This window comes from Panthera tigris, chromosome A2, assembly GCF_018350195.1.
Source record: "Panthera tigris isolate Pti1 chromosome A2, P.tigris_Pti1_mat1.1, whole genome shotgun sequence".
In the NCBI taxonomy this organism is placed as follows: domain Eukaryota; kingdom Metazoa; phylum Chordata; class Mammalia; order Carnivora; family Felidae; genus Panthera; species Panthera tigris.
In genome coordinates, this window is record NC_056661.1 from 1,719,927 (window position 1) to 1,747,542 (window position 27,616).

At 59.7% G+C, this 27,616-nt stretch overlaps 2 protein-coding genes across 3 annotated transcripts in view; one reads left to right on the forward strand and one right to left on the reverse strand.

The window, feature by feature from the left end:
* GNG7 (G protein subunit gamma 7) overlaps positions 1 to 27,616 on the reverse strand; it is a 118,281-nt gene that overhangs the window by 46,994 nt on the left and 43,671 nt on the right. The gene's annotated exons all lie outside the window — the stretch shown is intronic.
* LOC122236604 lies at positions 15,603 to 27,475 on the forward strand. The gene is made up of 8 exons (XM_042978385.1): positions 15,603 to 15,682; positions 19,085 to 19,281; positions 19,430 to 19,549; positions 19,682 to 19,716; positions 21,970 to 22,053; positions 23,490 to 23,589; positions 24,875 to 25,326; positions 26,178 to 27,475. Exons 1-8 carry the CDS (start codon positions 15,603 to 15,605, stop codon positions 26,664 to 26,666), a joined length of 1,557 nt encoding a protein of 518 aa, XP_042834319.1. The 3' UTR covers positions 26,667 to 27,475.

The following is a 27,616-nucleotide window of genomic DNA, read 5'->3' on the forward strand; positions in this document are numbered from 1 at the left end:
GTGCCTGATGTTGGTTCTGTGACTCCCTCCTTAACACAGGACAGCAGCATCCTCCCAGGAGACCTGTCCACTGCCTCCTGTGGGGATTAGAACTTTGGTCTGCGGGATCCCTAGTTTACCACCGCAAGGTGAAAAGGCAAAATGAGAAATGCTTTGCCACAGGAACAAGAGACAAAATATTGAGGTCCTTAATATATAAAGTTCTCAGGCAAATCAATAAGACCTCAACAAACCAACTTAATGAATGTGAGACCCTGAAATAGTGTGGATGATAGAAAAAGCTCACTGGTGGAATAATGTGTGAAATTTGCATCAGTTGTAGGCTTTGGTCAATAGTATTGCAGGAAGGTTGATTTCTGAGTTCTGATAAATGTTTGGTGGTTACGGAAGATGCTAACCAAGAGAAAGCTGGATGAAGGGTATATGGGAATTCTCTGTACTGTCTCTGTACCTCTTTTGTTAGCTGCAAAGTCTCTCAAAATTTTAAAAATGTCCTCTTAACAACAGACGTAAGCAACCTACAAAAAGCGTCATAAATGACCACAGATTAAAAATGTTCCACTCTCTAGTAATCCAAACATTGTAGATGAGTCAGGAGATGTTCCTTTTAGCCTCTGATCCAAAGAGACCAACAAGCCATGGCACCCGGACGCGGTGAGGGGCCCTGGAGGGGGCACGTCTGGGAGAGTGATGGGGCAAGTGACAGAACTCGGACGCAGACCTTGGACTGGATGAGACGGTGTTGATGTGACATTTTCCGATTCTGCTGTTTCCTGATTTTCTGGTTATGTAAGACAATGTCCTAGTTCTCAGTAAATACCCAGCACAAGATGTGGGGGCTAGGGGACTGGTATCTCCAAGTTAATCTCAAACAGCTCAGAGAGATCAATATGCAAACACCTATAACCACGTATACACAGAACCGTATGGGTACAGAGGCCACATAACTGTGTCTATGGCAAACATTGCTCTGTGCATACGTATGTATGCAACCTGTGCGTGTGCGAAATAACACGTGCACACGCACGCACACCCACATGGCACGCACACACAATACATGGGCGCAAGCTTACACGTGTGCAGACACGTGCACACGCATGAGCACGTGTGCTTGTGTGCACACACGTGTGTATGCACAGAGAGGAAGAGAGAGAACAGGCCAGCGGGGCAGGCAGAAGGGCTAGCACCCCAGCGGCACACGGACGGGGTGTGGGTTCCTCATACTGTTCTTGTAGCTTCTCGGTAAGGTTGAAACTACAGCAAAAACAAGTCAGTCTGGAAGGGACTCCAGCAGCCGTCTCCGGGTGAACTTCCCTAATTTAAAAAAAATTTTTCTTCTTTTATAAAGTTTCTTTATTTTTGAGAGAGAGAGACAGAGTGCTAGCAGGGGAGGGGCAGAGAGAGAGGGAGACACAGAATCCGAAGCAGGCTCCAGGCTCCGAGCCGTCAGCACAGAGCCCGACGCGGGGCTTGAACTCACGAACCACGGGATCATGACCTGAGCCGAAGTTGGACACTCAACTGACCGAGCCACCCAGGCACCCCTAGGTGTTCCTTTTATAAATAGGAAATAAGAGCTATTTCTAAAAGGCCTGACCTTTTGGCACCTTTACAGACTGCGAACCGGGGGCTGGCCAGCGTCCAGAGGGCTTGGGGACGGCACTGGACCTGGCCAGCGCTCAGCCCGAGCTCGGCCGGGCCCCTTATTGGTGCAAGTGCTGGGGCTGCTGGCATTTCCCACCTTCTAGAGCGACTTTCCTGGTCTCTGATGAGTCTCCCATTTGCTCAGCAGGCCTGTAAATTCAGAGCGAGGGCTGCACACGGGAGCCACCTGGGGTGACACAATGCCAGAGAGCTCGAGTCCCTGTGAGCCCAGAAGAGGCCAAGAGACAGGGAACAGCAGGAAGGGGATGGGCCAGCCCGGGGACACATCCCAGTCCCAACGGCCACCTGCCAGGGGGCCTTGGTCTCTGAGACTCAATTTCCTCAGATGCAAGAAGGAGACAGAAGTAACACGCTGCTCTGGGAACTCAGAATAAATACTGTGTTTGGATCCAACAGAACATGACCTCAACGTCATCTCGGCTTTGGCACCGAGGTCAACAACACTGACCCCCAAAACGATGTCACGAGAAGGGCACTTCAGTCTGGGTTCTTCCTCCCAGAAACCCATCACCGGGAAAACCCCACCAGGGAGACTTTCTACAAAATTCCTGGCCAGTCCTCCCCCAAACTGTCCACAAAGCAAGGAAAAGTCTGAGAACCTGTCACAACCAACAGGGGCCTGAGGAAACGTGACGGCCAAATGGGACAGGAAGTGGCAGTAACGGCAGGGCTGGTGACATCGGGATAAGCCGTGGAGGCCGATGCACCGATGTGGGTTTCTTGGCTGTGACAAGGCACCGTAGTCACGTCCGAGGCCGACGGGAGGGGAGGCTGCCCGGTGGTGGAGGGCGCTCTCTGAGCTGTCTTTGCCACCGGCCTGAAAATCTAAAACCATCCAAAAGGAAAAGGTTTACTTAGAAGATAAACCAGGGCTCGCAAAGTGCTTCCGGAGGGTTCCGCTCAGCTCCCCCAGCACTGTCCGCTTCCTGTGGGCGAACCAGGTCTGAAAGCCGGAGCGCGTTCGGTGAGCCGTTCTTGGCGGGCGAGTCACGGCTGTGCCACGTGCCCCCGGCTGCGGGACGCCCCCGAGGGGGAGGACACTGCCTGTCCGCACAGGGCTGTTCCCTCTTGGAGCTGACAGGTAGGTCATCTTTCGGGCAAAAATGCCTTGTGTCCCCAAGATGCTCCCCTGATGCTGTCAGGATCCTCTGTGGGTTGAATCGTGCTCCCCAAAAAGATACGTTCAAGTCCTAACCCCCCCACACCTGTGATGTGACCTCACGTGGAAACAGGGTCATTGCAGGTGCAATCAAGTGAACAAGAGGCCGTTCTGAAGTAGGGTGGCCCTAATCCAAGATGATGGCGTCCTCACTAGGAGAGACGAATCTGGACACAGAGACAAACAGCAGAGGCCGCGGGAGCACGGGGACCGAGGTTAGAGTGATGCTCTCACTAGCCAAGGGCCAGACCCTCTGCTGGAGCCTCGGGAGGGAGCCCGGCCCAGCCCCGCCTCGATCTCAGACGGCTGGCCTGCGGAGCCAAGGGAGAATAGGTCCGTGCGGTTTTAGGCCGCCCCGTGGCTGGTGACTCTGCCACGGTGGCCCCAGGATGCTGACACGGCAGGTGCGAGCTTTGCCTCACGCGGTCCTTTCCGTCACGGTTGGGCGAGGCTTTCTGATTCCATCCTTGCTCCCGCGGCTGTCAGCTCTCCTCTCCAGGGGACCGTCCCCCCTGTGCCACGGGGAGGACACCGAGTCCAGAAGGTGGGACATTCCACAAGGCTCTCGGGCTCTAGACAAGTAACAGACAAGAACTGGGCCGAGGAGAGGAGTGTGTGCAGCACGGGGTCCTGCCGGGCCCTGGGCCGGGAGCAAGCAGCAGCAGCCAGCTCTGGGAGCAAGCCCGCGGGCCAGTGGGGGTCCCGGTGCCGCGTCAGCGTGCCGCACTGCCCCTGTTCTCGCGCGGGAGATGTTTAGCCCGCAGATCACTTGCAAACGGAAGCGTGTGCAGAGAGGTGAGTGGATCGGTGGCAGGCAGGGTGACGGGGAAAGAGGGTGTGTCTATAGGTGGATATAGATTCAGACACAGATGACAGACAGGTGACAGTTTGGGGCGGGGGGTGATGGATAGGACAGTCGAAGCCACACGCATCTGTGTGCACACGCACGCACACACGCGGCCCCTCCCGAGGTCGCCAAGAACACTCCTGAATCCCAGTTCTCCGAGACATTCCACCCAAGCCTCCTTCCCGAGTCCCCCTGGGCCATCCTGCGAGCCCCACTTCCCGTCACCCCGCTCGCCAGGTGCTGTCCTCCACTCATCCCCGTTCTCCAGAGGGGCTCCCACCTGGAGCCTCCAAACGTGGGGCCGGGGCGTTCTCTGGGGGCATCCCAGGCACCATGGGGGCTGAGCAGCCATCCTTAGCCCCAGCGTCAATGCCAGGACTCCCCATGTCCCCACCACAGATGTCCCCAGGTGTGGCCCAGTGTCCCCTGGGGGCTAGGTGACGGCCACTCCTCACCGCACCGAGAGGGTCGCTGTCAGGATGAAACACATCATGGGAGGGGTGCCTCTGGGCTCTCTGCCCGGGCTCTGGGCTCCGAGGGAAGCGAGGTCATAGAGACTTGGAGTCGGGGACGGGCAGGCTGCTGACACAATCCGGCTGGCTGGTCTCAGGGGAGCTGTTTGCTGCACTTTCCTCCCTGAGAGCTCAGAGGTGCAGATCCCACCCCCCAGATAAGGACGGGGACTCTTGCTGCAGAGTCACGTGGGAGGGAAGCTGGTCACATCTCGCCCCTCCTCCCAGTGACCCCACCTTCCACAGCCTCGAACCTTACAGCTGACCCCAGGCCAGCAGCCACCCCCAACGGCCCCCTTGCCTCCCTCTGCAACTCTGCTCACTGAGTGAGGAAGAAACGTCCAGGCAACAACCCCCATCTTTGAATACTGGCACGGGGCCAGGACGGGGTCCCCGCTCCGCCCGCCACCCCCAGCAGTGAAGGGGGCAGAGGCGGAGGGCAGGAGGCAGCTGGCGTGATCTTGAGGCGGGTGTCATTGGGGAAATGAAACGAGTAGACGTGTCGGGGACAGCCAGACACGTTTCTGTCACAGGGGAAGCTATTTGCAAACGTGAGCGGGGAAGGCAGCAAGAACGGGGAGGGGTGGCCCGGAATCAGGAACTCGGTGCGAACGGTGGGCAGCTTTTCCAGCAGTAGGCGGACGGACAGGTGCCCGGATGGTGCGTACGTACACGGAAGATACAGAGGGGAGACATGAGACAGAGCAGCGACAAGCAGTCACAGACCCGGGCGCACGCGTGCCCGACCAGAGCACCTGGAGGCAGTGACACCCGAAGGCGATGAGCACGCGGGGAACGGGGCCCGTGCCCAGACAAGGGCGCCGAGGGTCTCCGTGAGATTTACTTCACTTCACGTGGCGGCCCCTCAAGCCACGTCCACAGCTGGAGAGCGAGACACCCGCGCCTCTCTGACATCCGCGTAAGGGTCCCCCAACACGTGCCCGCGATCGCGAGCTTACGGAAGCAGTGGGTCTCGCCGTCTGCTCACCAGCGTTTGGCAGAAGGAGAGACTCAGGCGCCTCTCACCAGAGCGCTCATGCCGGGACCAGACAAGGCCGGCCGCTACCGGTTCAGCTCAGGACTCCACCGGATGAGTGGACTCCAGGGCGGGCCGCCGCTCTCGACGACACTGGACGTGGTGGCACATGAAGGCTTCTGGCACCTGTCAGGCACGTCTTCCGGCAGGTCCCGGCAGCCTCTGGCCTTCGTGCGGCCGCGTCCTCCACATCTTCCTCCTCTCACGGCGCAGCACCTGTATCCTTCGGACCCTACCCCGCTCCAACCCGTTTTCCCTTAAACGAGGCGTCCAGGGGCGCCTGGGTGGCTCAGTCAGTTAAGTGTCCGACTCAGTTTCAGCTCAGGTCATGATCTCACGGTGCATGAGTTTGAGGCCCGAATCAGGCCTTCTGCTGTCAGCATGCAGCCTGCGTGGGATTCTCTCTCTCCCTCTCAATCTGCCCTTCCCTCGTGTGTGCTCTCTCTCTCGCTCTCTGGCTCTCTCTCTCCCTCTCAATCTGCCCTTCCCTCGTGTGTGCTCTCTCTCTCGCTCTCTGGCTCTCTCTCTCTCTCTCTCTCTCTCAAGATATACAAGCTTGTAAACAAGAGATTGTCCACAGGGAGGATTTCCCCACCACGGGTCGGTGATTCTCAACTGGGGGCAATTCCTTCCTCCCCCCAGAGGACACTAAGTGATGTCTGGGGACGTCTGTGGTTGCCATGACTTGGGGGCTCCTGGCATTGAGGGGTGAGGGTCTGGGACGCTGCTCAGCCCTACCCCCAGCCCCCAGGATGCCCAGGAGAGAATGGCCTGGCTCCGTATCAGCAGTGCAGAGGTGGGGTGGGGGGGCACCCTGCCTTAAGCCTCAAGTAGCAACAGCCAGGACGTCTGGGCTGGGAGGCTCAGAGTGGAGCCAAGGCGTCTGCCCGGATAGGGAGGTCCGGCCACGCCCTGCTTCGGGGAACCAGGATTCGGGTCCTCACAAGCCTTTGCTTTCCTGCACGCCGATGCAAGAGACCACAGAGGTCAGGGACGGCCAGTCACCTGGTGAAAGGACGCTGGCAGGGCCTCATCCACGACACATCAGCAGTGCTCCGGCACGCACGGGGTCTCGGGAATAGGCCCGCCCCTCCCCGCGAAGCTCACAGGCCTGGGGAGAAGCGTGTGATCCCGCAAACCAGAATCAGAAACCTCGTTTCGCCAGTGCGAGAAGTCACCAATGCATGAACCGGGGTCCTGATTTCGCTAGGGGAGGGTCAGGAGGCTCTTAAAAGGAGAAGGGTGTTTAGTGGGAGGGACGCATTGACCCACGAGCCCACCCACATTCTCACTTTCTGGACTTGCATTGCTTAGTGGGGGTGGCGGATGGCTCTTTAGGCCTCCAGCTATGAAGCAGTCTCCCGCCTGCTGGGAAGTGACTGGAAATAGTGCAGGGTCATCGGCCTGAGGCTCTCCAGTTCTGCAGGGGCCAGAGAAAGGAGGGACAGGGCTCTGCCCTTCGCGTCCACAGCACCCTGTGCCTGGCCCAGGGCCCACCCCGCAGTCTGCTCAGACAAGACAGCACAGGATGGCCAGACTCTTCCGTTCAGCTTTCTGATGTCCTTGCTTTTAAGTTCTAGCTTTGAAAAAAAAAAATTTAGAGGCGTCTGAGGGGCTCAGTCGGTTGAGCGTCCAACTTCAGCTCAGAGTCTGTGAGTTCGAGTCCCGTGTCAGGCTCTGTGCCGACAGCTCGGAGCCTGGGGCCTGCTTCGGGTTCTGTGTCTCCCTCTCTCTGCCCCTCGTCCGCTCACACACACTCTCTCTCTCAAAAGTAAACAAACATTAAATTTTATTTCTACTTTCGGAATCACTACGTATTCCCAAGCATGACTGCAGGAAAACGTATAGTGCAACTCTGCCCTAGCTTCCCCCAACAGCAGCGCCTTGCACACGGCTGACGTCATCACCGGACAAACGCTCCGTTTGTTACGACCAGGAAACTGACATTGATGTGATCCACAGAGCTTGTTCGGGCGACCCCGGTTTCACACACGCACAATTCGCGTGCACACAAGTGTGTGTCTTTCTGGGCACCGGGAGCAGGGGCGCAGGCTCGCGTACGGTCAGGACCCCCTCCCGCTGCCCAGGCAGCGCCCCTCCTCCTCACCCCCACTCTCCTCGCCACCCTGACCACCCGTCTGTGGTCCTCGGCCAGCAGCACCTTCAGGGGGTCCCACCCACGAAGCCCACGGTTGGTCTGACACCCGCGTCGGCACGAAGGACGAAGTCCACGCAATCCCGTCTCCAGACGCAGAGGAAGACTTGACCAATCTCGACACTCCTCTGTCGTAGAAACACTCACCGAACACAACAGAGGGAACTTCCTCAACCTGATCGGGGTTGGGGGGCCTCCACGAAAGCCACACTCATGCCCACGCCCGCGACGAGAGCCCGACGCTCAGTGTCACGCCGGACGTCCCGAGCGGGAGGCTAGGCAAGGAGGTGAAACAGAAGGCGTCCAGACGGGAGAGGAAGCCGGAGAACCACGTGCACACAGCACCATCCGCACGGGCACGGCGCTGACAGGCTGCCCGGAGACCGAGCAGGTGTCTGCAGCCACCTGCCTTTTCCTGGGCTTGGCACGGGGGGTGGGAGGGGCCGGCGGGTGGCTGAGCTGAACGGCCACCCATCCCGATCAGCTAGAAGGGCGTCAGACTTACAAGCCACAGGGAGACAGTCCCAGGCGGGCTCTCTGCACAGCGACAGGGAGCGAACAGACCTCATAAAACACGTCGTGAGTTGTTGTCTTTCGCTGGGCTTTTTGTTGTTGTTGTTTTTTAAGTCAGTAGCTGCCCCCGGGCCCAGCAGGGCGGTCAAAGGGCCCGTTCCTCCACCGGGAGCAGGGTGAGGACAGACGGCAGCTGGACGCCAGCCCTGTGGGAATGTTGTCCCGTCCGGGGCTGCTCTCCTCCACCCTGCTCTGACCTTCGCTCCAGACTGTCTGCTGACGTACCCGTCCTCGGGTTCGTGGGAACCCACCGTGGGAACCCCAACCTCAGGGTCAGCCTGGTTATGGCGCTCTGAGTCCTGCGTCCTGGGAGCCCGGCAGCCCCTGGGCCCTGTGCACACGGCTATACAGCGTTTGTCACTGAAAACGTCACCACACACACGCTGCAGGGCGGACGGACCCTGAAAATATGCTGGGTGTCCGTCCACCCGTCCCGTCTGTCTGCGCCCGTCCGTCCGCCCTTCCGTCCACCCACCCCTCCAGACACAGACGCCACAGAATCGGGAGAAGTTCAAGCAAAGCCCGGGGCTTACGAGCCACGGTTCGATACTATTCTTATCCTTTCTAAATGTCAATACCTACTTTACGTTTTCAAAACTGAACGCAATGATAAGCACATCGCTCCTTGGATTCCTGATGCTCCCGGTAACCTAGCAACCCTCGTCTCTCCGAGGACACGGGAACAGCCTGGTGCGGCATGCCCGACGCACACACAAGGGCTCTGCGCGCAGGCAGCTTGTGGGAACCGCTGATGCAGAAGTTGCAAAGAATGCACCCTCCTAGCCATTTCCTACCGATCTGTGAGGAACCCCCTACGTGCCCATGCTGCGTGCCAGCATGCCTCCCCGCCTCCACTCTGCCCTGCTTTCTTTCCTGGGGGCTGGAGGCATCATCGCCTACGCCCCAGGCTGTGAGCAACGGTCCCTGATCGGCAAAAGGCTCTTTTTACGGCTTGTTGGCTCAAAGCAGAAGCCAGTGAGACCGTGTGCTGTGTTCGCTCGGTGCCGTCTCTTCAGTCCCTCTGTCAGTTATTGGTTAGAACAAAATAAGTTTTAGTTTTTATAATCATTTTAGGCTCTACGGAAAAGCCGTGAGGATTGGACATCTCCACACCTCGTTTCTCCTGTTACTGACTTCTGGCGTGAGTACATTTGTCCCGTGAGCGAGCCAACACTGACACGTTGTTACTAACTGAATCAGATTTCCTTAATATTTCCCCAACGTCCTTTTCTCCCATAGGACCCCACACAGGACTGCACTCCGCATGGACGTGTGGCGACGGTTCGTTTTATGTGTCCACCAGGGTGGCCAGGGCGTGCCCGGTGCGTGGTGTGGGGGTGAGGGTGCCCTCCGAGCCCGTGGCCCGAGCATCGCGGGCTGCCCTCCCCCGTGAGGATGCGCTCTCCGCCTGGCTGTCCAGCTGGGACATCGGCCCTGCTCTGCATTTCGGACCTGAGCTCAGCCGAGGGCTCGCTCCGTCAGCCCTGCTGGGTCTCCAGCTGGCCGACTGCAGTTCCTGGACCTTCTCTGCCTCCCTGGCCACACGGGCCAGTTCCTTATAGAAATCCTCTTTATCTCTATATCGTATTGGTTCTGTTTCTCTGGAAAACCCAGAGAATACAGTCCCGCAGGGCTGAAACAGTTTCTCAGATTTTCCTTGTTTTTCACGGCCTGGACAGCTTTGAGGAGGACTGGCCAGGGATTTTGTGGGAAGTCGCTCAAGTAGGGTTTGTCTGATGCTTTTCTCACATTATTAGATTGGAGTGATCAACTCTGAGGAGGAAAACCAGAATAAAAGTGTCCTCTGGTACACGAAGAGTACAAACTTCTTGGACGTGACACCAAAAACACAGGCATCAAAAATAAATTGGACTTCATTAAAATTAAAAGCGTGTGCATCAGAGGACGTTCTCAGTGCAGTGAGAGGCAACCCACAGAATGAAAGAAATTATCTGCAAATCATACAAGTAGTAAGGAGTAATATGCAGAATATATAAAGAACTCCAACTCTTTTTTTTTAAAGGTTTTACTTTTAAGTAATCTCTACACCCAGTGTGCCCGAACTCACTACCCCAAGATCAAGAGTCACGTGCTCCACCGACTGAGCCACCCGGGCGCCCCAAGTGGCGCCCTTGATCTCAGCTCAGGTCATGATCTCGTGGTTCGTGGGATCGAGCCCCCCATCAGGCTCTGTGCTGACAGCGTGGAGCATGCTTGGGACATGCTCCCCCTCTCTCTGCCCCTCACCCACTCGTGCATATGCGTGCTCTCTAAATAAATAAACAAACAAACATTAAAAAAAAAAAAAAGCAAAAACCTGACTGAAAATGAGCACCCGAATAGACATTTCTCCAAAGAAGACCTACAAATGGCCAGGAAGCACAGGGAAGGATGGTCAACATCACTGGTCATTAACCATTAGAGAATGAAGTCAAAGCCACAGTCAGATAGCACCTCACACCCCGTAGGATGGTTATGATAAAAACAAAAAAGCAGCAATAGAAATAGCCGGGTTGGTGACGATGTGGAGAAACCGGAACCTCGTGCCCGGCTGGCGGGAACAGAAAACGGTGCAGCCGCCGTGGAAAACACTGTGAGGCTTCCTCAAGAAGATTAAATATAAAATTACCATAGGATCCAGAAATTCCACTTCTGGGTATAAGCCTAAAAGGTCGGAAAGCAGGGACTTGAACGTACACTTGCAACCCGTGGTTGCACACCAGCAGCATCGTCCACAATGGCCACAGCAGGGAAACCACCTGAGTGTCCACTGACAAATGAAGGGTGAACACAGTGTGGTCCGTCCACACGCCGGAATGTGACCCAGCCTCAGGAAGGAAGGACGTCCTGCCACCTGCCACCGCGTGGACGGACCCGGAGGTCACTGTGTGCAGTGACGGGAGCCAGACACAGAAGGACACGTCCCGCGTGACCCCACGCACAGGGGGTCCCCAGGGGAGTCCCGTCCGCCGAGTCAGAGAGTGGGTGGTGGGAGCCGGGGGGGGCGGGGTGTCCGTGCTTCATGGGGACAGAGTCTCGGTTCGGGGAGATGGAAAGTTCTGGAGACGGATGGTGGGGCTGGTTACACAACAGCGTGACTGAGCTTGATGCTGAGCTGTGTGCTTGGCGATGGCTGAGTTACAATAAGAAGAAGCTACATGTCCTGTTTAAAAGGCCAGGACTCGCTTAGGGTTTCCTCCTCGGAGAAAGGGAGACTTGGGCGGAAACCTACCCGGCTGTGCAGAGGCATGGGGACACCTCGGGGTCTGCCTCCGTCTGGGCCTGCGGGGCTCCTCCGAGGCCTGGTAGCCATAGCCCTGTTCTCACCCTAAGTGGCTTAGAACCCAGAGCTAAGAAGTCAACATAAAATGTGGCCCCACACTTCTGGGGAACCCAGCAGAAGCCAAGCCTCTGGGAAGGAAGACGCTCTCAGCCCAGGCCGCCCAGGGCCAGCAGGTAAAGCTCAGGACGATGTGTGTGCCATACACTGGGTATCGTGACACACCCACCCCTGCGCGGGGCTGCGTGTCTGGGAAAAGTCTGCGAGCAAGTCTCCGGGGTGACATGGCAGCAGTGAGGACAGTGGGAAGACCGGCCCGTCTTTAGCACAGACCCTCGCTGGGCCTTCTACCTAACTTTTCCGTGAATTCCCCCAATTTAACGCACACGACAGCTCTGGGCAGTAGGTGGGTCTTTCTCCACGGCACAAACACGCCCGGCATTCCTTTGCGTAAATGAGGAAACTGAGACGCAGGAGAGCCAGGAAACCAGCCCAAGGCTCGTGATAACAACGTGCGGCCAGCGGTCAGCGTGAGCCTGGACGGGCCGTCGTCCACCCCGCACGCACTCTCCTTGCGGGTCCAGTCACGTCCCCGGTGGACACCGTCTCTCTCCTCTTTCGCGTCAGGTGCAGCTGCACAGCCAGTCAGCATCCCCGGGCCCTGAACCCTTCGCGGGTCCCCGGTAAGGAAGATCTTTTCTTCTCGGCTTTTTGATTGCGGGACTTCACTTTCCCCCCGATAGCGAGCAGCCTCCAGATGTGTAAACTGAGTTCTTACGAGGGCCACGTGAACTGGGGGCATCCTGACGCACGATGGGCTTTCACCCCGTGCGGGCTCCACGCTCTCTGACGAGCTCCCGGAGAAAGGAAGTCTGGAAGGGTTCATGAGAAAGAGAAGCAAGGCGGAGAATGCACGGCCCCACACCGAGTCAGTATCACTTCTGCCTTAACTTCCTTGAAGCTGAAGGGGAAGAAATTAGAAGCTGAACGAAAAGGTCACCTCCCTTCAAGCTGGAAAGACGTCTAGTTTCTAGAAGCGCCTCCAAAAATGGGAAGCCGGGTTTCCAGCGTAGTTTCCACTGGGTGCCGGTGAGGAAGGGGCTGCAGGGAGGGGGGCGGCCGCTGGCTGGGCGAGCAGCGGGGCGGAGCGTGCCTCCCGGGCTCGGTCCTGCTGCACAAACACCACGTGGGGCTCTGCTGGACGGCCGCCGGCCTGCCTGCTGTCCCGGGCTGACCCCGGGGAGCACTGCGCTTTCCCTCACTGACCTGGGGAATGTCTGTCCTCGTGAACGTTCACGCTGAGATCTGAGGTTTCGATTTCACCAAAACAAATACCGTGCTGGTCCACCCCTTCCGTGATTAATCCAAATAAACCAGGCTGGTTCCTGACAGCATCTCAAGGGTTTCCAGCGGACAAAAGCACGGCCCTGCCAGCCCCCAGAATGCAGAAGCAGGGAGCTGAGCGGATGGCCCCCGAGGCAACCGCCTCCCTGGGGTCCCCGAAGTTGGGGGAGGTTGCGGAAGTTGGGGGGGTTGTGGCATCTATCTAAGGCTGTGAAGTAATCATTTAAACTGGGTGAGGCCTACAGCACGTCACAGAAGGCAACATGCAAATCTCGGTATGAAGGGTCTGTCACCAATGGAGGGAGCTCCTGGGGGCTCCAAACCACAAGAAGCTCCCTGCCCGAAGGATCTGGGAGGCAAGGACCCCCAGGGTTGGGTGGAGGTAAGGCCTGGTGGGGTAGGAACTTTCTAGAATGCGGTTTTCCCCTGGGCACTGTGGACATTTGGTGCCAGTTCATTCTCTGTGGGGCGGAGTGGCATCCCTGGCCCCACATCCTCGATGCCAAGAGCACCCCCGGTTGTGACAACCACAGATGTCCCCAGACACGGCCCCGTGTCGCCTGGGTGAGACTGGAACTCCTGACGCCTGAGCAAACAACTGTCCTTTGTTTCATCCCAAGGAGCAAACACTGCATCTCCTGGAGGGGCCCCGGGCAGGTCGGAGGCGCCCGCCACGAAGTCAAGCTAACACTCCATTGAGCAGTAACACCGTACCCTATTTCTCTGTGTTCCCCTTGACAAAGGTCCATGTGCAGCCTCCAGAGGAAAACGCAGGCAAGAACCAGAGGGACAGAAGAACCAGAGGGACAGAAGAACCAGAGGGACAGGAGCTGAACACAGCACCTGCTCCCTGGGGTTCCAGGCCCCCCAAGGCCGGCACCCTCTGAGCCTTCGGGTTGGGCTCACCCCTTAAGGGGCATTCCTGATGCATTTAGGACTGGATCCGATTCGCAGAAACTCAGGTGGCTGCCCCTAGGGGCAGCCCATCGTGTCCTGGGGGAGCTGAGAGGAGTCCCATCGGTAACACGTGTGTCACAGAATCAGCAATTGGGAGCTGGGTTAAAAATAGAACATGAGACAAGTTTCGTACACGGAGCGGGTCTGACTCCCACCCACGATTCTGGGACTGCAGGGCCAGGGTCGGCGCCCAGAGCCGATGGGCAGTGGGGAGCACAGGTCCCCTCTCCGGCCCGCTCCAGATGCCCTCGAGGTGAAAGCCTTGCAGGGTGTGAGAGCTATTCCGGCTCTTACTACTCTTAACAACATGGCCCTACACGCCAGCCATCTGCTTCCGTGTGCGGGTGAAGACAGAGCAGACCGTCCCAACACTGGGTGGAGGGCCAGCCGACGGCATTGGGTTCATCGAGCGACCGTCCCCCCACCACGGCAGAGGGGTCTGCCTTACCTAATTTAAAAAGAAAATTTGTTAATGTTTATTTATTTTTGAAAGAGAGAGAGACAGACAGACAAGCGGGGGAGGGGCAGAGAGCGGGGGAGACCGAATCCGAAACAGGCTCCAGGTTCCCGGCTGTCAGCACACAGCCCGACGTGGGGCTCGAACTCACAAACTGTGAGATCGTGACCTGAGCCGAAGTCAGATGCTTCACCCACCGAGCCACCCAGGCGCCCTTAATTTTAATCTTTTAAAGGACGTTAACTAGAGGAGTGCTCTCCCAGCAGCTAAGGGGGCAGTGGGTCAGGTCGCTGAGGCCCAGCTCTGTGGCTCCCGGGCCGCGGGATGCGGGCAAGCTGAATCTGGACGGACTCCCTGGCTCCTCACCTATGAACCGAGAAGCGCAGCAGCACGGGCCTCAAAGGGAGACGAGACAAAGCGCTCCTGGAACCGTAATTCCAGTGATGCGGAAACGTTCTGGTCCCGGGACCCGTCCGTGCTCTTAAAAGCAACTGTGGCTACACGTGTGACAGTGTGAGGCGAGGCGAGCGGGTCGTGCCACGGCTCTCACCAGCTGCAGATATGCGTGCGCACCTGCGCGCGGCCAGCTCCCCGGGGGCAGGGACGGGGGCGGTTTCCTGGCCCTGTCCCTACTGCTGGGCAGCAGAGACACCTGCCTGCAGCACGGCCTGGGCAGGAATCTGCCGGGGAAGAGAAGGGGCCGTGTGAGCCCCAGATGGCCCCAGCTCCCTCCAGGAGCTGCAGGGAGCACTGGGGAGACCTGCCTGCCGGGGAGGGAAGCCTGCCGGGCCCAGAGACAGGATGTGCCCTGGCTTCCCTCCACCTGCCCCCTGCCCCCTCCGCAAGCAGACGCTGCCTCCCCCCTGCACGGGGAGCAGCTGCTGGCAGAAAAGAAGTCTGCGCCGGCCCCCCTGAGCCAGCTCTGCAGCTGGTGGGCGGGCGGGCGCGGGGACACCCTGGGCTGGGCCTGGGGCAGCAGAGCAGGAGCCGCTACGCAATCCTAACAGCATGTGCTGCCTCCCCCGATGGTATTCTGGGAATCCAAATTAATCCCAGACGCCCGGCTGCGAGGCAGAAGCAGAAGCCGATCTCGGCCCGGGCAGCAGGCCACCCGTGTCCTCCTTTTTCTTAGATCAGAATTGCCTTTTATAGCCAGCTTGATGTCTAACAACCGGGAGGGGTCAAGGGCAAGACAAGGAAGCACCAGAAACGTAGGGCAGGCAGGGAGCGACCAAATCGAGACTGGGGCCCAGACCTTGGACACCGTGCAGCTGAGGGGTCGAGGGGTCGAGGGTCCAGGGAGCCTGCGAGGGTGACAGGGCGGGGCCTGGGGGGGCGTCCTGCCTCGCGATCCGCATGGCTCTGGGAGGGTCGGGGAGCTGCACACCGCCCTCGATTCCGAAGACAGAGGTGCCGTGCACAGAGCTGAGGTGCGAAGGCACATCCGTGTTCTTCCCACTCTGCCTGGCTGGAGGCAGCACAGTGGGGACCCTCCGGACGGACGGAGGAGCCCAGGAAGCCAACAGTCCCGGGCTCGGAATCTCAAACCCAGGACCGTGTTTCCGGGGCCCCGGGCGGAGACAGAACAAAACCGGGCAGGGTTCAGGCTGGTGGGCGATGGCTGAATCTGGACGCCAGCTCTCTGGGGAGCGCGAGCGGGCGAGGCCGTCAGCAGCCTCGGTGTTTGGGAGGATGACGTAAGTTGGCTTGTATCGCTGTGCACAGAGTCGGCGGTTTTTCGAAGGGCCCTGGGGCTGGGAGGGGCTTCGGTTTGTCTGGCCTGATCCAGGTCACAGGTGGGGGGTGGGGACTGAACACGACAGGCAGGGGCCCCTCTGTTCTGAGCAGCTGCTAGTTTTGTGCCCCGTGCCTCTGAGCAGTGGTGCGGATACCTTCCCCCACGCCCCCCACACCACACGCGAGAGGAGCTGTGTCTCCCACGACCCACGTTCAGGGATGAAATGGGGCCTTTCGGGACGCTTTCCCCAAACAGGTATACGACGTTGGCGGGGAGAGCACTATCAGCTGTGGGTCCTGTCCCCCGAAACGGCAGGCCACGGGGTCCCAGGAGAGCAGCTGAGTTGTGGGGGTGAATGAGGTACCGCTGCTGAAATGTAACCCCCCCCCCCCCGCCCTTGTGCAGTCCGGATTCGTTTCCTGCAGCTACTGTAACAAATCACACTGATCTGCTGGCTTAAAACAGCAGAAGTGTATTTCTGCAGTTCTGGAGGCCAGAGTCCAAAACTGGTATCATTGGGCGGTATCATTGGAGGTCACAGTGCCAGGGGGAGGCAGCGGGGTGCACTTTCTCTGGAGGCTCTGGGGAGCGGGGTCCTACCTCCTCCAGCTCCTGGGGGCACCTGAGTGTCAAATCCCCTTCTGCCTTTTTTTTTTTTAATTTTTTTTTTTAACGTTTATTTATTATTGAGAGACAGAGAGAGAGCACAAGCATGGGAGGGGCCGAGAGACAGGGAGACCCAGAATCGGAAGCAGGTTCCAGGCTCGAGCTGTCAGCACAGAGGCCAACACGGGGCTCGAACTCACGAGCCGTGAGATCATGACCTGAGCCGAAGTCGGACACTCAACCGACTGAGCCCCCCAGGGGCCCCCCTTCTGCCTTCTCATAAGGACACCGACGGTTGCATTGAAGGCACATCAGGAAAATCCCTCCATCTCAAAAGACTTAACTTAGTGACACCTGCAAAAGCGTGATCCTATCAGGCGTGACTTTCGCGGGTTCTGGGGATTCAGGACCTGCTGTGTCCTGGGGCCTTTCTTGCCCAAGCACCAAGTCTTTCCAGGGCACGCGTGTGTGCACAGAGGAAAGGCTCCCGTGTCCAGCAGCCCGGAGCACCCGTGTGAGGCATGCGCTTTGGGAGCCGGGAAGGCAGTGGAGCTGAGGTTGTCCTTCTGGAAGGGAGGAGGGGAAGGCCCGTCTGGTGGATGAGAAAGCCCAGGACCAGACAGTGATGTGACACACTGTCGGTGTGCTGAAGGCCAACGTGTCGTCCGCGTTAAAGACACTCAAACGGTAGCGATGTTTTTTTAACGGAGTTGGGAAATGAAATCCGCCTGGAGTCAGTTCCCATGGGGGCTGGCCTGGCCCCGGGAACCCCACCGGCAGCGCCCTCTTCCTGCCGCACTTAGGCTGCAGGCGAGAGGGCCTGGCGAGTGTGTAACCACCAAACACACGCAAGGGGCTTTCTGGGGAGCAGCCCCGGGGGACGGCAAAACGCAGAGCCGAGGCCCAACGGCTGCTCCTTCCTGGCCGGCAGCCAGAGAGCGCCCAGAAAGCTTGTGGGGTCCGACACGCCTCCTGGAGGGGCTCACGGCTCAGGTGGCATTTGAGGAAAAAGGTCAAGCAGAGGCTGGCGGCTGCCCCTCCATGACACACGGTTTGGGCAAACCGCATGGGAGTCAGAAGGAGCTGCAGGTGGCGAGTGGGCGGAGCTGAGGAGGGGAAGTGCCGGGGAGGAGAAAACCGAAACAGAGCAACATCTGATTCAGCAGAGGCCCTGCCCACACCGAGCTGCCCTCAGAGGCTCGGGGACTGGGGCGGCAGAGGCGGCCCGGCAGGCTTTCTGCACGCACACGCACACGCACACGCGCACACACCCCGGGGGCGGGGGGGGGGGTAGCACACGAAGCTCCCCGAGGAACACAGCTCCCCCCGTAATCCGAGAGAGGCGGCTGGCTCGCACACACCCCAGAGTCTCAAGGCCAAGGTGCTCCAGGCTTCCACCAGCGTCTCCTCCTGCAGAGGGCTGGAGGAGTCCCAGATCCCTCCTGGGGTGAGCAGAAGTGCAGCACACGGTGGCCCTGGGGGCACCCAGGTCTGCGGTTCGCTGGCCCCGTGGCGGCCAGCGCCCAGGCCACCATCGGAGGCCTGCAGGCCTGTGAACACAGCCGAAATCTGCGTGCCCGATCTAAAGCCATACTTCCTCCTGCCCACATTTTTACAATTGAGGTGAGAGTTGTACACCATAAAACCAACCGTTTTAAAGTAAGCATTTCAGTGGCATTGGGCGCATTCACAGTGTCCTGCAACCACCACCTCTACCAGTTCCAGAACATTCCATCAGCCCGAAAAGGAAGCCACGTCCCTGTCGGCCATCACCGCTCCCCTAGCTCCCAGCCCCCACGAGCCCCCTTCCCATCCGTGGATAGGCCTGTTCTGGACGTTTCACCCACGTGGACTCACACCCCGCGTGGCCTCTCGTGTCGGGTTCCCTCCCTGAGCGTCGTGTGTTCGGGTCCGTCCGCGGGGCGGCGGGGGCGGGTGCCTCGCTCCTGCTCGTGGCCGAGTGATGTTCCCACGTGTGGTGGACACACTGTGCGTATCCGTCCACCCACTGATGGATATATAGACTGTTTCCACCCTTTGGCTCCCGTGAATTGTGCAGCTGTGAACATCCATGCACGTGTCTTTATTTGAGCATCTCTGCAATCGTTTTGTGTACACTCCTAGGGCTGGAACCGCGGGGTCACCGGGCTCCCTCTCCACCTCCGCCATCCCTGGCGTGCCCAGAGCAGGCCTCGCATCTTGCCCCGTGTGGCTGGCTTCCCCACAGCACAACCAGTCAGCACGCAGGTGCACACGCATCTGAAGGGCACGTGTGTGTCCTGAGGTGACGGGCAGCGGGCGCCTTGCAGGACAGCGATGAGACGCAGCCACAGAACGCGAGGGACGCCCAAAATCCAGCGATCAAGGCAAATCGTGTTAACGCTCTGTGATAAAAAATCAGAACGAAGGCACAAAATCCGTGGTGGCTGAAATACTAACATGTGAAATCGGGACAGAACTGGTAACAGTGCTGAGACAGTCATCCTGGAGCCTGAACCAAGAGGAGAAACCAGGGTGCCCCGTCCTGTCTGGACTCAATTAACATTTTGAAATTTGGTTCGCTGGATTTTCACATCGACTTTGCCCTACTCATGGAAATAATAAACAGTGTTCTAGTAAAATGTTCTCCTTTTACATAAAATCAAATTAGACCAAATTAGGATAAATAAGTTACCGTTAATACAAATTAATTCATTTTTATTCTACGTTAATGTGCTGTTCATCTTGATCCCAGAGGGTCTTGGTGCCACCCCAGCTCCTGCGTGCAGGGCGAGCACCCCCTGGCCACACCCGGTGCCGGCCCTGGGATGTGGGGTCCTGACGGATGGGGGGAGAGCCCAGCCCCACCGCTCACTGGCTGGGGCTACTCAGGCTCCCTTCAGGTGGCCCATGTCTGGGGCCCTGGTCGTGTGGAGCATCTGGACGGTGGGATCCTGGTGCCCGTGAACACGAGTCAGACGGCCAGGACCAGGAAGGGGCCGGCACAGCCCCCAACGCCCGAAAGGAAGTGAGGCGTTGTCTGCTGGTCCTGAGGTAGAGGGCAGCGCGTGGAGGCCGGCTGTCATTTTTCTCAGCCCCGGTTTCCTTGTCCACAACACAGGGGTTGTCCTGACCAAGCCTCCAGTGCTGCTGGGACAGCTTGTCAACGAGTGCCAGACCAGGCTCTGTCTCAGCCTCAGGGCCCACAGGACCAACTTCCCAAAGAAGTGGGCTCAGGGCGGTGGGCCCCAGACTATTTGCAGCAGGATGCACCAGGCTGGGAAGGATTAACGTCCCTCCAGACTCGTGAGGACACGGTCCTGGAGTGTGCGGAGGGGAGGGGAGGCGGCTGTGGCCCCCGTACGGCCCACAGATCCCCCTCGGGAGCTCTCCACCATGCTGCCACCTGTGAGGCTCCAAGGAAGCAGGTGGCACTTTGTTGAAAAAGGGTGAGTTGTGCAGATGGCAGCAGGGGGCACTTTCTTCTGCCCCGGCCGGTCCTGTGCTGGGTCTGCTCCGGCACCCTGCCCTCTCCCCTCCTGGGGCCCCGGGGGATCCCGGCTCCCAGAAAGAAAGTGGGAGGCACCACCGATGCTGGTAGCCAGGCTGGGACCCCACAGGGCAGGTGGGGTTAGTTTGCGTCCCTATGACAAATGCATGCGTTGAAGCCCCGACACCCAGCATGTCAGATGAGAAACTATTTGGAAATGGGGTCACTGCAGGGGTACCTAGTTAAGGTGAGTTCATACCTGAGGAGGGTGGCCCTCATCCCACAATACTGGCATCTTTTTTAAAAGAGGCCATGTGGACGCAGACAGGCTGGGGGAAGCCCCGCGAAAATGGGGCCGAGATGGGGTGATGCGTCTACAGGCCAACGAACGCCAAGATTGCAGTGATCCCCCCAGTGATGCTGGGAGAGCCTGGCCCGGTTCTCCCTGAGCAGGAACAGCCCTGTGACACCTTGATCTTGAACTTGCGGCTCCAGAGCTGGGAGAGGATGAACTTGTGCTGTTTCAGCACCCAGGTTATGGCAGCCTCCCGGGGAGACGATACCCGGGGCTGATGCACTGGAACGACCACCCTAGAATGTCTGCTGGGAGCCGGCGGTGCCCTGTCCCCGTCCCCACACCCTTGGAAACTCGCGTGGTTGGATCGATCAGACGACACGCAGGAAAAGCACGTGGCAAGGGTCTCAGCCTCAGGGGGCCTAGGAAACGCGACAAAGAGCAACTTTAACGTTTGCAAGGTGCTGACCCATTTCAGGAGGGGCTTGGACCGAGGTGCTTTTCTCCAGGCTGCTGGGTTTCAGTGGGGCCCAGCGTGCGCACACCTGTCTCCTGAACACTCAGTTTGAGACTCTTGGTTCCCAGAAGGCAGCAAAGGGAAGACACTCAGAGCCAAAGCCAGGCGGGTGGCTGGCCCAGGACCTCCCGGGACCCAGTGGCATTTCGAGCTGGTGTGAAAGAAAGCAATGCGGGGCGGGTCCCCTTTCCCTGCCGCCCCCGCCCAGACCCTTATGAAGCCACTGGGTTCCGTGATCTGGCCCCTGGCGAGACAGCCTTGAAAATGCAGTGGGAGATGGTGACTGAGAACCGGGATCACGAACGTCTCCCCCAGACTGACTTAAGGGGACAGGAATTCGCCGGCTGGTGTCTAGACTGCGGTGTTTCTGGGATGCAGGAACCAGGAGCCAGAAATGCCAGCCCATGGGGAGGGCTGTGCTGCCACCTGGTGGCCACAGCGGCATGGGGCCCCGCAGAGCGTCAGGTGACTCGGGAGTGGGATATTGTGGGACGTCGGCGTCGGCGGTAAGGCCTTGTGAGGCCTGTGTGTGATGGGGAAGGCCGTACACGATCTGCAGGGTGAGACCCCTGGGCTAGGGGCTCCACTGACCCCGGGAGACTGCGCTCTGTAGCCTTCTGACAACTGAGGTCCTGGGGTGCTGTGCACACAGAAATAATACACGCTGAGTGGGGGCGACTCACAGACACAGGTTCACAAGTGTGAGTCCTTGGGGTCTATTCTGGGTCCAGCGTGAGCAGGACTGAACTTCTTTTCCCCAGATAAGGAATGGAGGGTCTTCCCGTCCTGACACGGCTCAAATGGGAGCCAGTCACTCTTTCTGGGGTGTCCTGGGCACTGTGGGGGCTGAGCATCCCTGGCCCCCGACCCCTCGATGCCAAGAGCCCCCCTGCTCCCTGTCGTGACCACCACAGATGCCTCCACACGTGGCCCAGTGACCGCTGGGCACAGTCATTGTGGGTCAGAAACACTGGCATAGGTAATTATTTTTTTTTATTGGAGCCAGATGTCCCTTCTTGGGAGGCAGAAACCGTCCAGGTTGCTGATATCAGTGTCACCCGCAGAGGCAGCCCCTGGCCTCCCCCTGTGAGGAACCTAAACCCCTGTCAGGACTGGGTGGTGTTGGGGGCGCACAGGAATGAGGGCTGCAGGAAACCCCACCTACTGGGCCACACGGCCCAAACAGAGGTCTCTGTGCCTGGGGCGGTAGGTCCCAGGGGCCAGGGTGTGGAGGCCAGTCTGTCCCAGGCTGCGTGTCCCCAGGAGGGCCAACCTCTCACCACAAAATTCTGCTTCTGGAATTTGCCTTAATGGTCCTTAGGCACAACCCTCTCGGCTCCCGGCTTCACCTGACTGCAGGGCCACGTGGGCGGCCCGTCTGCCTTTGGGGTCCCCTTCCTACACACGGCGATACGGAAGGTTACGTTTTACAACTGCACCCTGGTAAGGAGGAACATAAACTAGGCTGGGTTTGTATTAAATATTAATATGTGATTCATCTTTCATTGACTGGTTTTAGAAGTTCAAATGAACACATCTCCGTGGGCCCTGGGTGCTGGCCCCGCCTCCCGCCCAGACCGGCCCATCGAGGACACGCCAGCTCCTGGGTGTTTGCCTGGAAGGCTGGTGCTGCCCCGGACGCAGTCCCAGCCTGGGGTGCTCTTGCCCCCAGGGGTCGTGGGGTGAAGTCTGTGGACATCCACGGCTGTCCCTGGCCTTGGTGGGTGGGAGCCAGGGATGCTGCTGAACGCCCCCCACCCCAGTGCCCAGGACACCCCCCGGAGGGTGAATGCGCCGTCCCACGTGTCCGTCTGTAGCACTGAGACCCTGGGCCACGCCAGTTAACTCACAGGCACATCTGGTGAGTCCTGTTGTCGTGAGGCGACTGAAGACCGGGCGGAAAGCTGCAGTCACAGTGGCTTCTGAGGACAAGGTCTAAGGACTACCCCCAGGGCTCCTCAGGAGGGGAGGGAGCCTGACCCACACATTCGGTGGGAGCCACGCCTGGGAGCAGGCCCAGAGCTCTGGAGATGCAGGGAGGCGGGGAGGAGGTCTGCACTGCACATAAGCAGGGTCACAGGTCACAGGTCACCAATTACTCCCTGCCCAGCAGGTGGAGTGCAGGCGTGGGGGGGGGGGGGGGTTGCCACACAAGGTCCTGTGTGTGCTACAGTGCACGTGACAAGAAAACTACCATCTTACACTTCAGTTCAGTGGCATTTGTGAAACGCACGCTTCTATCTACTTCCAGAACATTCCATCAGCCCCAAAGAAGCCTCGTCCTCATCAGCCGTCACCCTTCCACCCCGTCCCCCAGCCCCCCGGCCCCCACGAGCCCCCTTCCTGTCCATGGATGAGCCCGTTCGGGACGTTTCACACACGCGGACTCACACCCTGTGTGGCCTCTCGTGTCGGGTTCCCTCCCTGAGCGTCGTGTGTTCGGGGTCCGTCCGCGGGGCGGCGGGGGTGGGCGCCTCGCTCCTGCTGTGGCCGAGGGACGTGCACGTGTGCGGTGGGCACGTTGTGGGTACGGATCACCTGTGGGTGGACACTCGTACTACTCTCAGTTCACAGCTGTGCTGAGTCGTGCTGCTGTGCACACGCGTGTGCGAATTCCTGTTCGTGCACATTTTTCCATCGCTCTGGGTGCGTACCCAGGAACGGAACTGCTGGATCATGTGCTAGCCTCGCGTCTAGTTTAAGGACGGGCCGCCACACTGTCCTCCAAGGCGGCCATCCCCCTCCCGCGGCGCATTCGTTCACGGCCAAGGTGCACCTCCTTGTTTCACGGTGGCACAAGGATTCGCTAAGATGTGTGCCCAGGGCGCCTGCCATGCGCCTGGCATCGTGGAGTCCCTCCCCACCCTGCATCCCTACAGGGCGCCCCAGAACGTGGCGACGCAGGGCCAGGCAGCAGCAAGGCCCGCCAGGCCTCCTGGGCCACCACGGCGCATTCCCGGCGGGTCTTTGTCCCCGCAGGCAGGGGCCCTGCTGACGTTCTTACCTGCGGGGCCCCCAGAGCCAGCTCAGGGCCTGACCTGAGCTGACACAGCACAACAGGGGTGTTCCTGGGCCAAAGACTAGTGGCCAGACCCCCCACGCTGAAGAAAGGGAGCTGGACAGAGCACAGGCCTTGGGGCTGCTGGCCTGGTGCTGAGCCTCAGTTTCCCCGGCTGGTGTCACAGGGTAAGCCCAGCCTGCCTTGCTGGTTGTGAGGATGACTGTAAGAGAAAATGTGTTGTAACTCGGAAGGTTCTGGCAAGGGTGAACCTCCCACAGGTGGCCTACCCAACGTTCGAGCACCAAGGAAACGAGGTGTTCCAAGCCCGTATGCATAAGGGCAGGGTCACCCCCGCCCCCCACCCAGCGCTGCTGACATCATGGTGGGTTGGTCTCTGTGGGGGTGTCCCGGGCGCTGTGGGGCCCTGAGCAGCATCCTTGGCCCCCCCACTCCCTCAAAGTCCGTAGTCTCCACAACCACACACCTCTCCAAACATGGCCCGTGTCCCCTGGGGCAGGATGGCCCCAGATGAGCCCCTCTGCATTAGGGGGTTCCATCAACCCACAAGGGACTTTATGTCCCACAATCATCTAACGCCAATTCTAAAGCTTGAAAGTCTGTCTCATACACAAGTCCAAGTCACCATGTGGCAGGGTCACCATGGGTCCCTCTAAGAAACCCTCTGACACAGAGGTAGGCAAACCCTGGCTCTGGGCCTCCTGTCCTTGTAAGTAAAGTTTTATTGGCACACGGCCCATTCATTTACAAGGGCACAACCAATAGGTCTCGACAGACAAAGTCTGGCCCATCAAGCCGAAAATATTCACTATCTGGCCCTTTACGGAAAAGGTTCGTGACCCCCGGTCTAGGCAAAGCTGGACGGACCTAATGTTCTAGACAGGGCAGATAGACACACACACAAATAATGATGTAATATAGAAACAATTTCACTCAGTGGCACCGGGGGAACGCAGGGCAGTTCAGAAGGACCGCGTGCAGAGTGGGAGGGAGGCAGCGTCCAAGACGTGCTGGGGAAAAGAGGTCTGGCTGGAGGGGGGGGCCTCGGAGCAAAGACCCTAAAGAACAGGGGCAGCTGGGAGGCTGTTTGGAGGGAAGGTGGCCGCACAGATGTCTGGGGGAGGGGGAGGGTGCAGCGAGGCCAAAGAGGCTGACAGACCGAGGCTCTGGTCCTCGGGAGACCAGGAAGGGGGCACCCGGCCGCGGAAGTCACGTGATCTGATGAAGCTCCCTCTGCCCGCCCAGCCCGCTGCGCTGGCCTTTCTCTCCTCCGCGTGACACAGCCCTGCCGGAGGCCCGGAAGCCAGACCTGCCACCACTTCTGGACACTGGGCTGGCTTCTGCGAAGCCGGGTCCTGACCTCTCAGCCGGCCTCCAGCCCCACCCAGAGCTTGCTGGAAACGAGCTTCCTGGAAGCCCCAGGCACGGGGCCACACAGCCCGCTGACACCCTGCCAGGCTGCTGCAGGACCCTTGGCTGCCGCCGAAGGGCCCGGGGGGAAGTGTCACGGTGTCGGTGCCCTCCTCCCACCCCTTCCTGCAGAGGACAGCAGCTCCCCGTGCCCACAGGCTGTGCAGGAGCTCAGGCCCGCGTTCCTGTGGGCAGGGAGTGCACTGCGTCCCCGAGACCGGCCGCCACCCACCACACAGCGGACGGGACCCCTGCCGACATCCTCGCATCATCCCGTGACATCAGAGGTCAGAATCTCAGGGCTGCAGGAGTCCAGACACGGCACGGGGCTGGGTTGTTCTCTGGGGAAGTGACCTGGGCGCTCGGGGACTGAGCGGCAGCCCTGGGTCCCACCCCTCGATCCCAGGAACCCCCCAGGGCACGATGGCCACAGATATCTCCAGACACCTCCCAGTCCCCTGGAGGCAGACCCCCGCCACCATGAGGCCCCCCACCCCTGCCTCAGTCCGGTGATAGAAATGACTTGGGAAGCCGCTGGTCAGACCCTGCGTTCAGTGCCCCGTGTGGGCACCTGTGTGTTTGGGGATTACAGTGAGGAGCCTGTGGAGGTGGGGCTCCTGGGCTCACATTTCTGGTTGTCTGATCCCTGGAAAGTGCAGTTCACAGCCTTCTACTTCCCGGCCAAGAATCCAGCAGAGGATCCTGGGTCTGGCAGTGTTTCTGGCACCGGCTGCCCCCAGGCCTGCTCCCAGCAGGTGCTGGGAGGGACCCAGCTGTACCCAGAGGGTGGGCTCTGTCTTCCACACGGCCGCTTGTCAAAGAGCCTGGACTAGGGGTGGCTCTCAGTGGGGCTGTCCCCAGGGGACACGGGATGATGTCTGGGGGCACCTGTGGTTGTCACGCTGGGGGGCTCCTGGCATCAAGTGGGTGGGGGCCAGGGACACCACTCGGCCCCACAGCGCCCAGGACGTCCCTGAATATACGCAGTGCGGAGGGCGACAGACCCTGCATTAAGTATTTGGCAAAAATGGAGTCTGATCCCTGCTCACACTGGACGCCAGAGTAAGTCCTCAGGGGTCACGCGGTACAAGCCAGGGTGACCCCGGCCTCGATAAGTCACCCCTCTGCTCCCCCTCAGCTCAGGTCGTGCGCTGCGTGTGCACATCAGCGAGGGAAGGGCGCTGGGAAGGGCGAGGAAGGTGAAGCCTACGGCGGCCAGGCAGAGGCTCCGGTGGGACAGGGCAGGGCTGGACTGACCCCACGTTTCTGTCACCGGCAACGGGGTGAAGCAGATCTCCAGACGGTATTTCCCAGCCTTCTGGTCAGTTCGGCACAGCACACACACGCGGGAGGCAGGGAAGAAAGCGTGGACAGGCGCCAAGGCCAGCAGCTTGGGCCTGCTGCAGGAGGGGGACCCGAGGAGGACGCACACATGGCCAGAGGGCCCTACAGACGGAGGGGCCTGGAGCCCAGCCACCCCACCAGAGAGCCCGCCCCTCCGGCCTGCACCGCGGGGCTGACACGGCTGCCCTGGCCGGGGCCCCGCACTCGGACGGCCCACCTTGTCCTAACACCGCTCTCCCCGCCCCCAATCTCCCCCCGGGTCTGTGATCGGCCCCGTGGCTGAGCCCCACCAAGTGCTCCGGGGACGCCTGGCCAGGTGGGGGTGCGGCACCGGGGGCATCTGAATTTCCAAGTGGAGAGCGACCTGAAGTCCCTCCGGAGTTCAAGCCCGGCTAAACTGCTGTCCTCAGTGGGGCGACCCTGGCCCCACCCCCTCAATGCCAGGAGCCCCCCAGCTGTGACAACCACAGATGTCCCCAGATACTGTCCAGTGTCCCCTGGGCCAGAGCTGCCTTTAGTTGGAAAATGCTGGCCTGGACCAGGAACCGGGCTCCTCCAGGGAGGCTGAGTTGACCCACGGTGGGGGGGCTAAGCCTGCACTTGCCTCTGCAGCCCCCACCCTGCCTTGGGGGTCGGGAGCCTCAGCCCCTGCGTCAGCCAGGCCGGCGTGGGACCAGCCCAGACAGAGGGGCTCATCCGCCCTTCTGCCTCCGACGCTCCTGACCATCCCGCGGGGGTTGGCGTGGACGTCCCCTCTCTAGAGACCTCCCTGGACCCCCGGCTGCAGAGTCTGTCTTCCCGGCCCCTCATCGCCAGGTCGCCAGCACATCTCCCAGGTCGGGTAATGACGACCGACCGTCCGCAGCGCGTGACAGCCGTTGGGTCAGGACTCGCTGACTCGCCTGGTCGTTCACCCCTCTTTCCCTGCCCAGCTCCCGCCTGTTCACCCTGACGCCTGGTCCCCAAGGTGGAGCACCCCCCTCCTCCGACGGCAGACCGCAGCCCCCAACCTCACTTTCCTTCCTTCCGGACATGTTTTTAAATGGAGTTTTCAGTTGGAAAAATTTGGGATTTACAGAAAACTGGCAGAGACAGAAGAGAGAGCTCCGTCCGCCCTCCAACCAGCACCCCTCGTGGGAGCACCCTTCCTCCCAGGGCGCGTCTGTCACAGTGATGTGGCCACGCCTGACAAGCGTGACCATCCTGTCTCCGTGGTGTCCTCGGCTCTGCCCC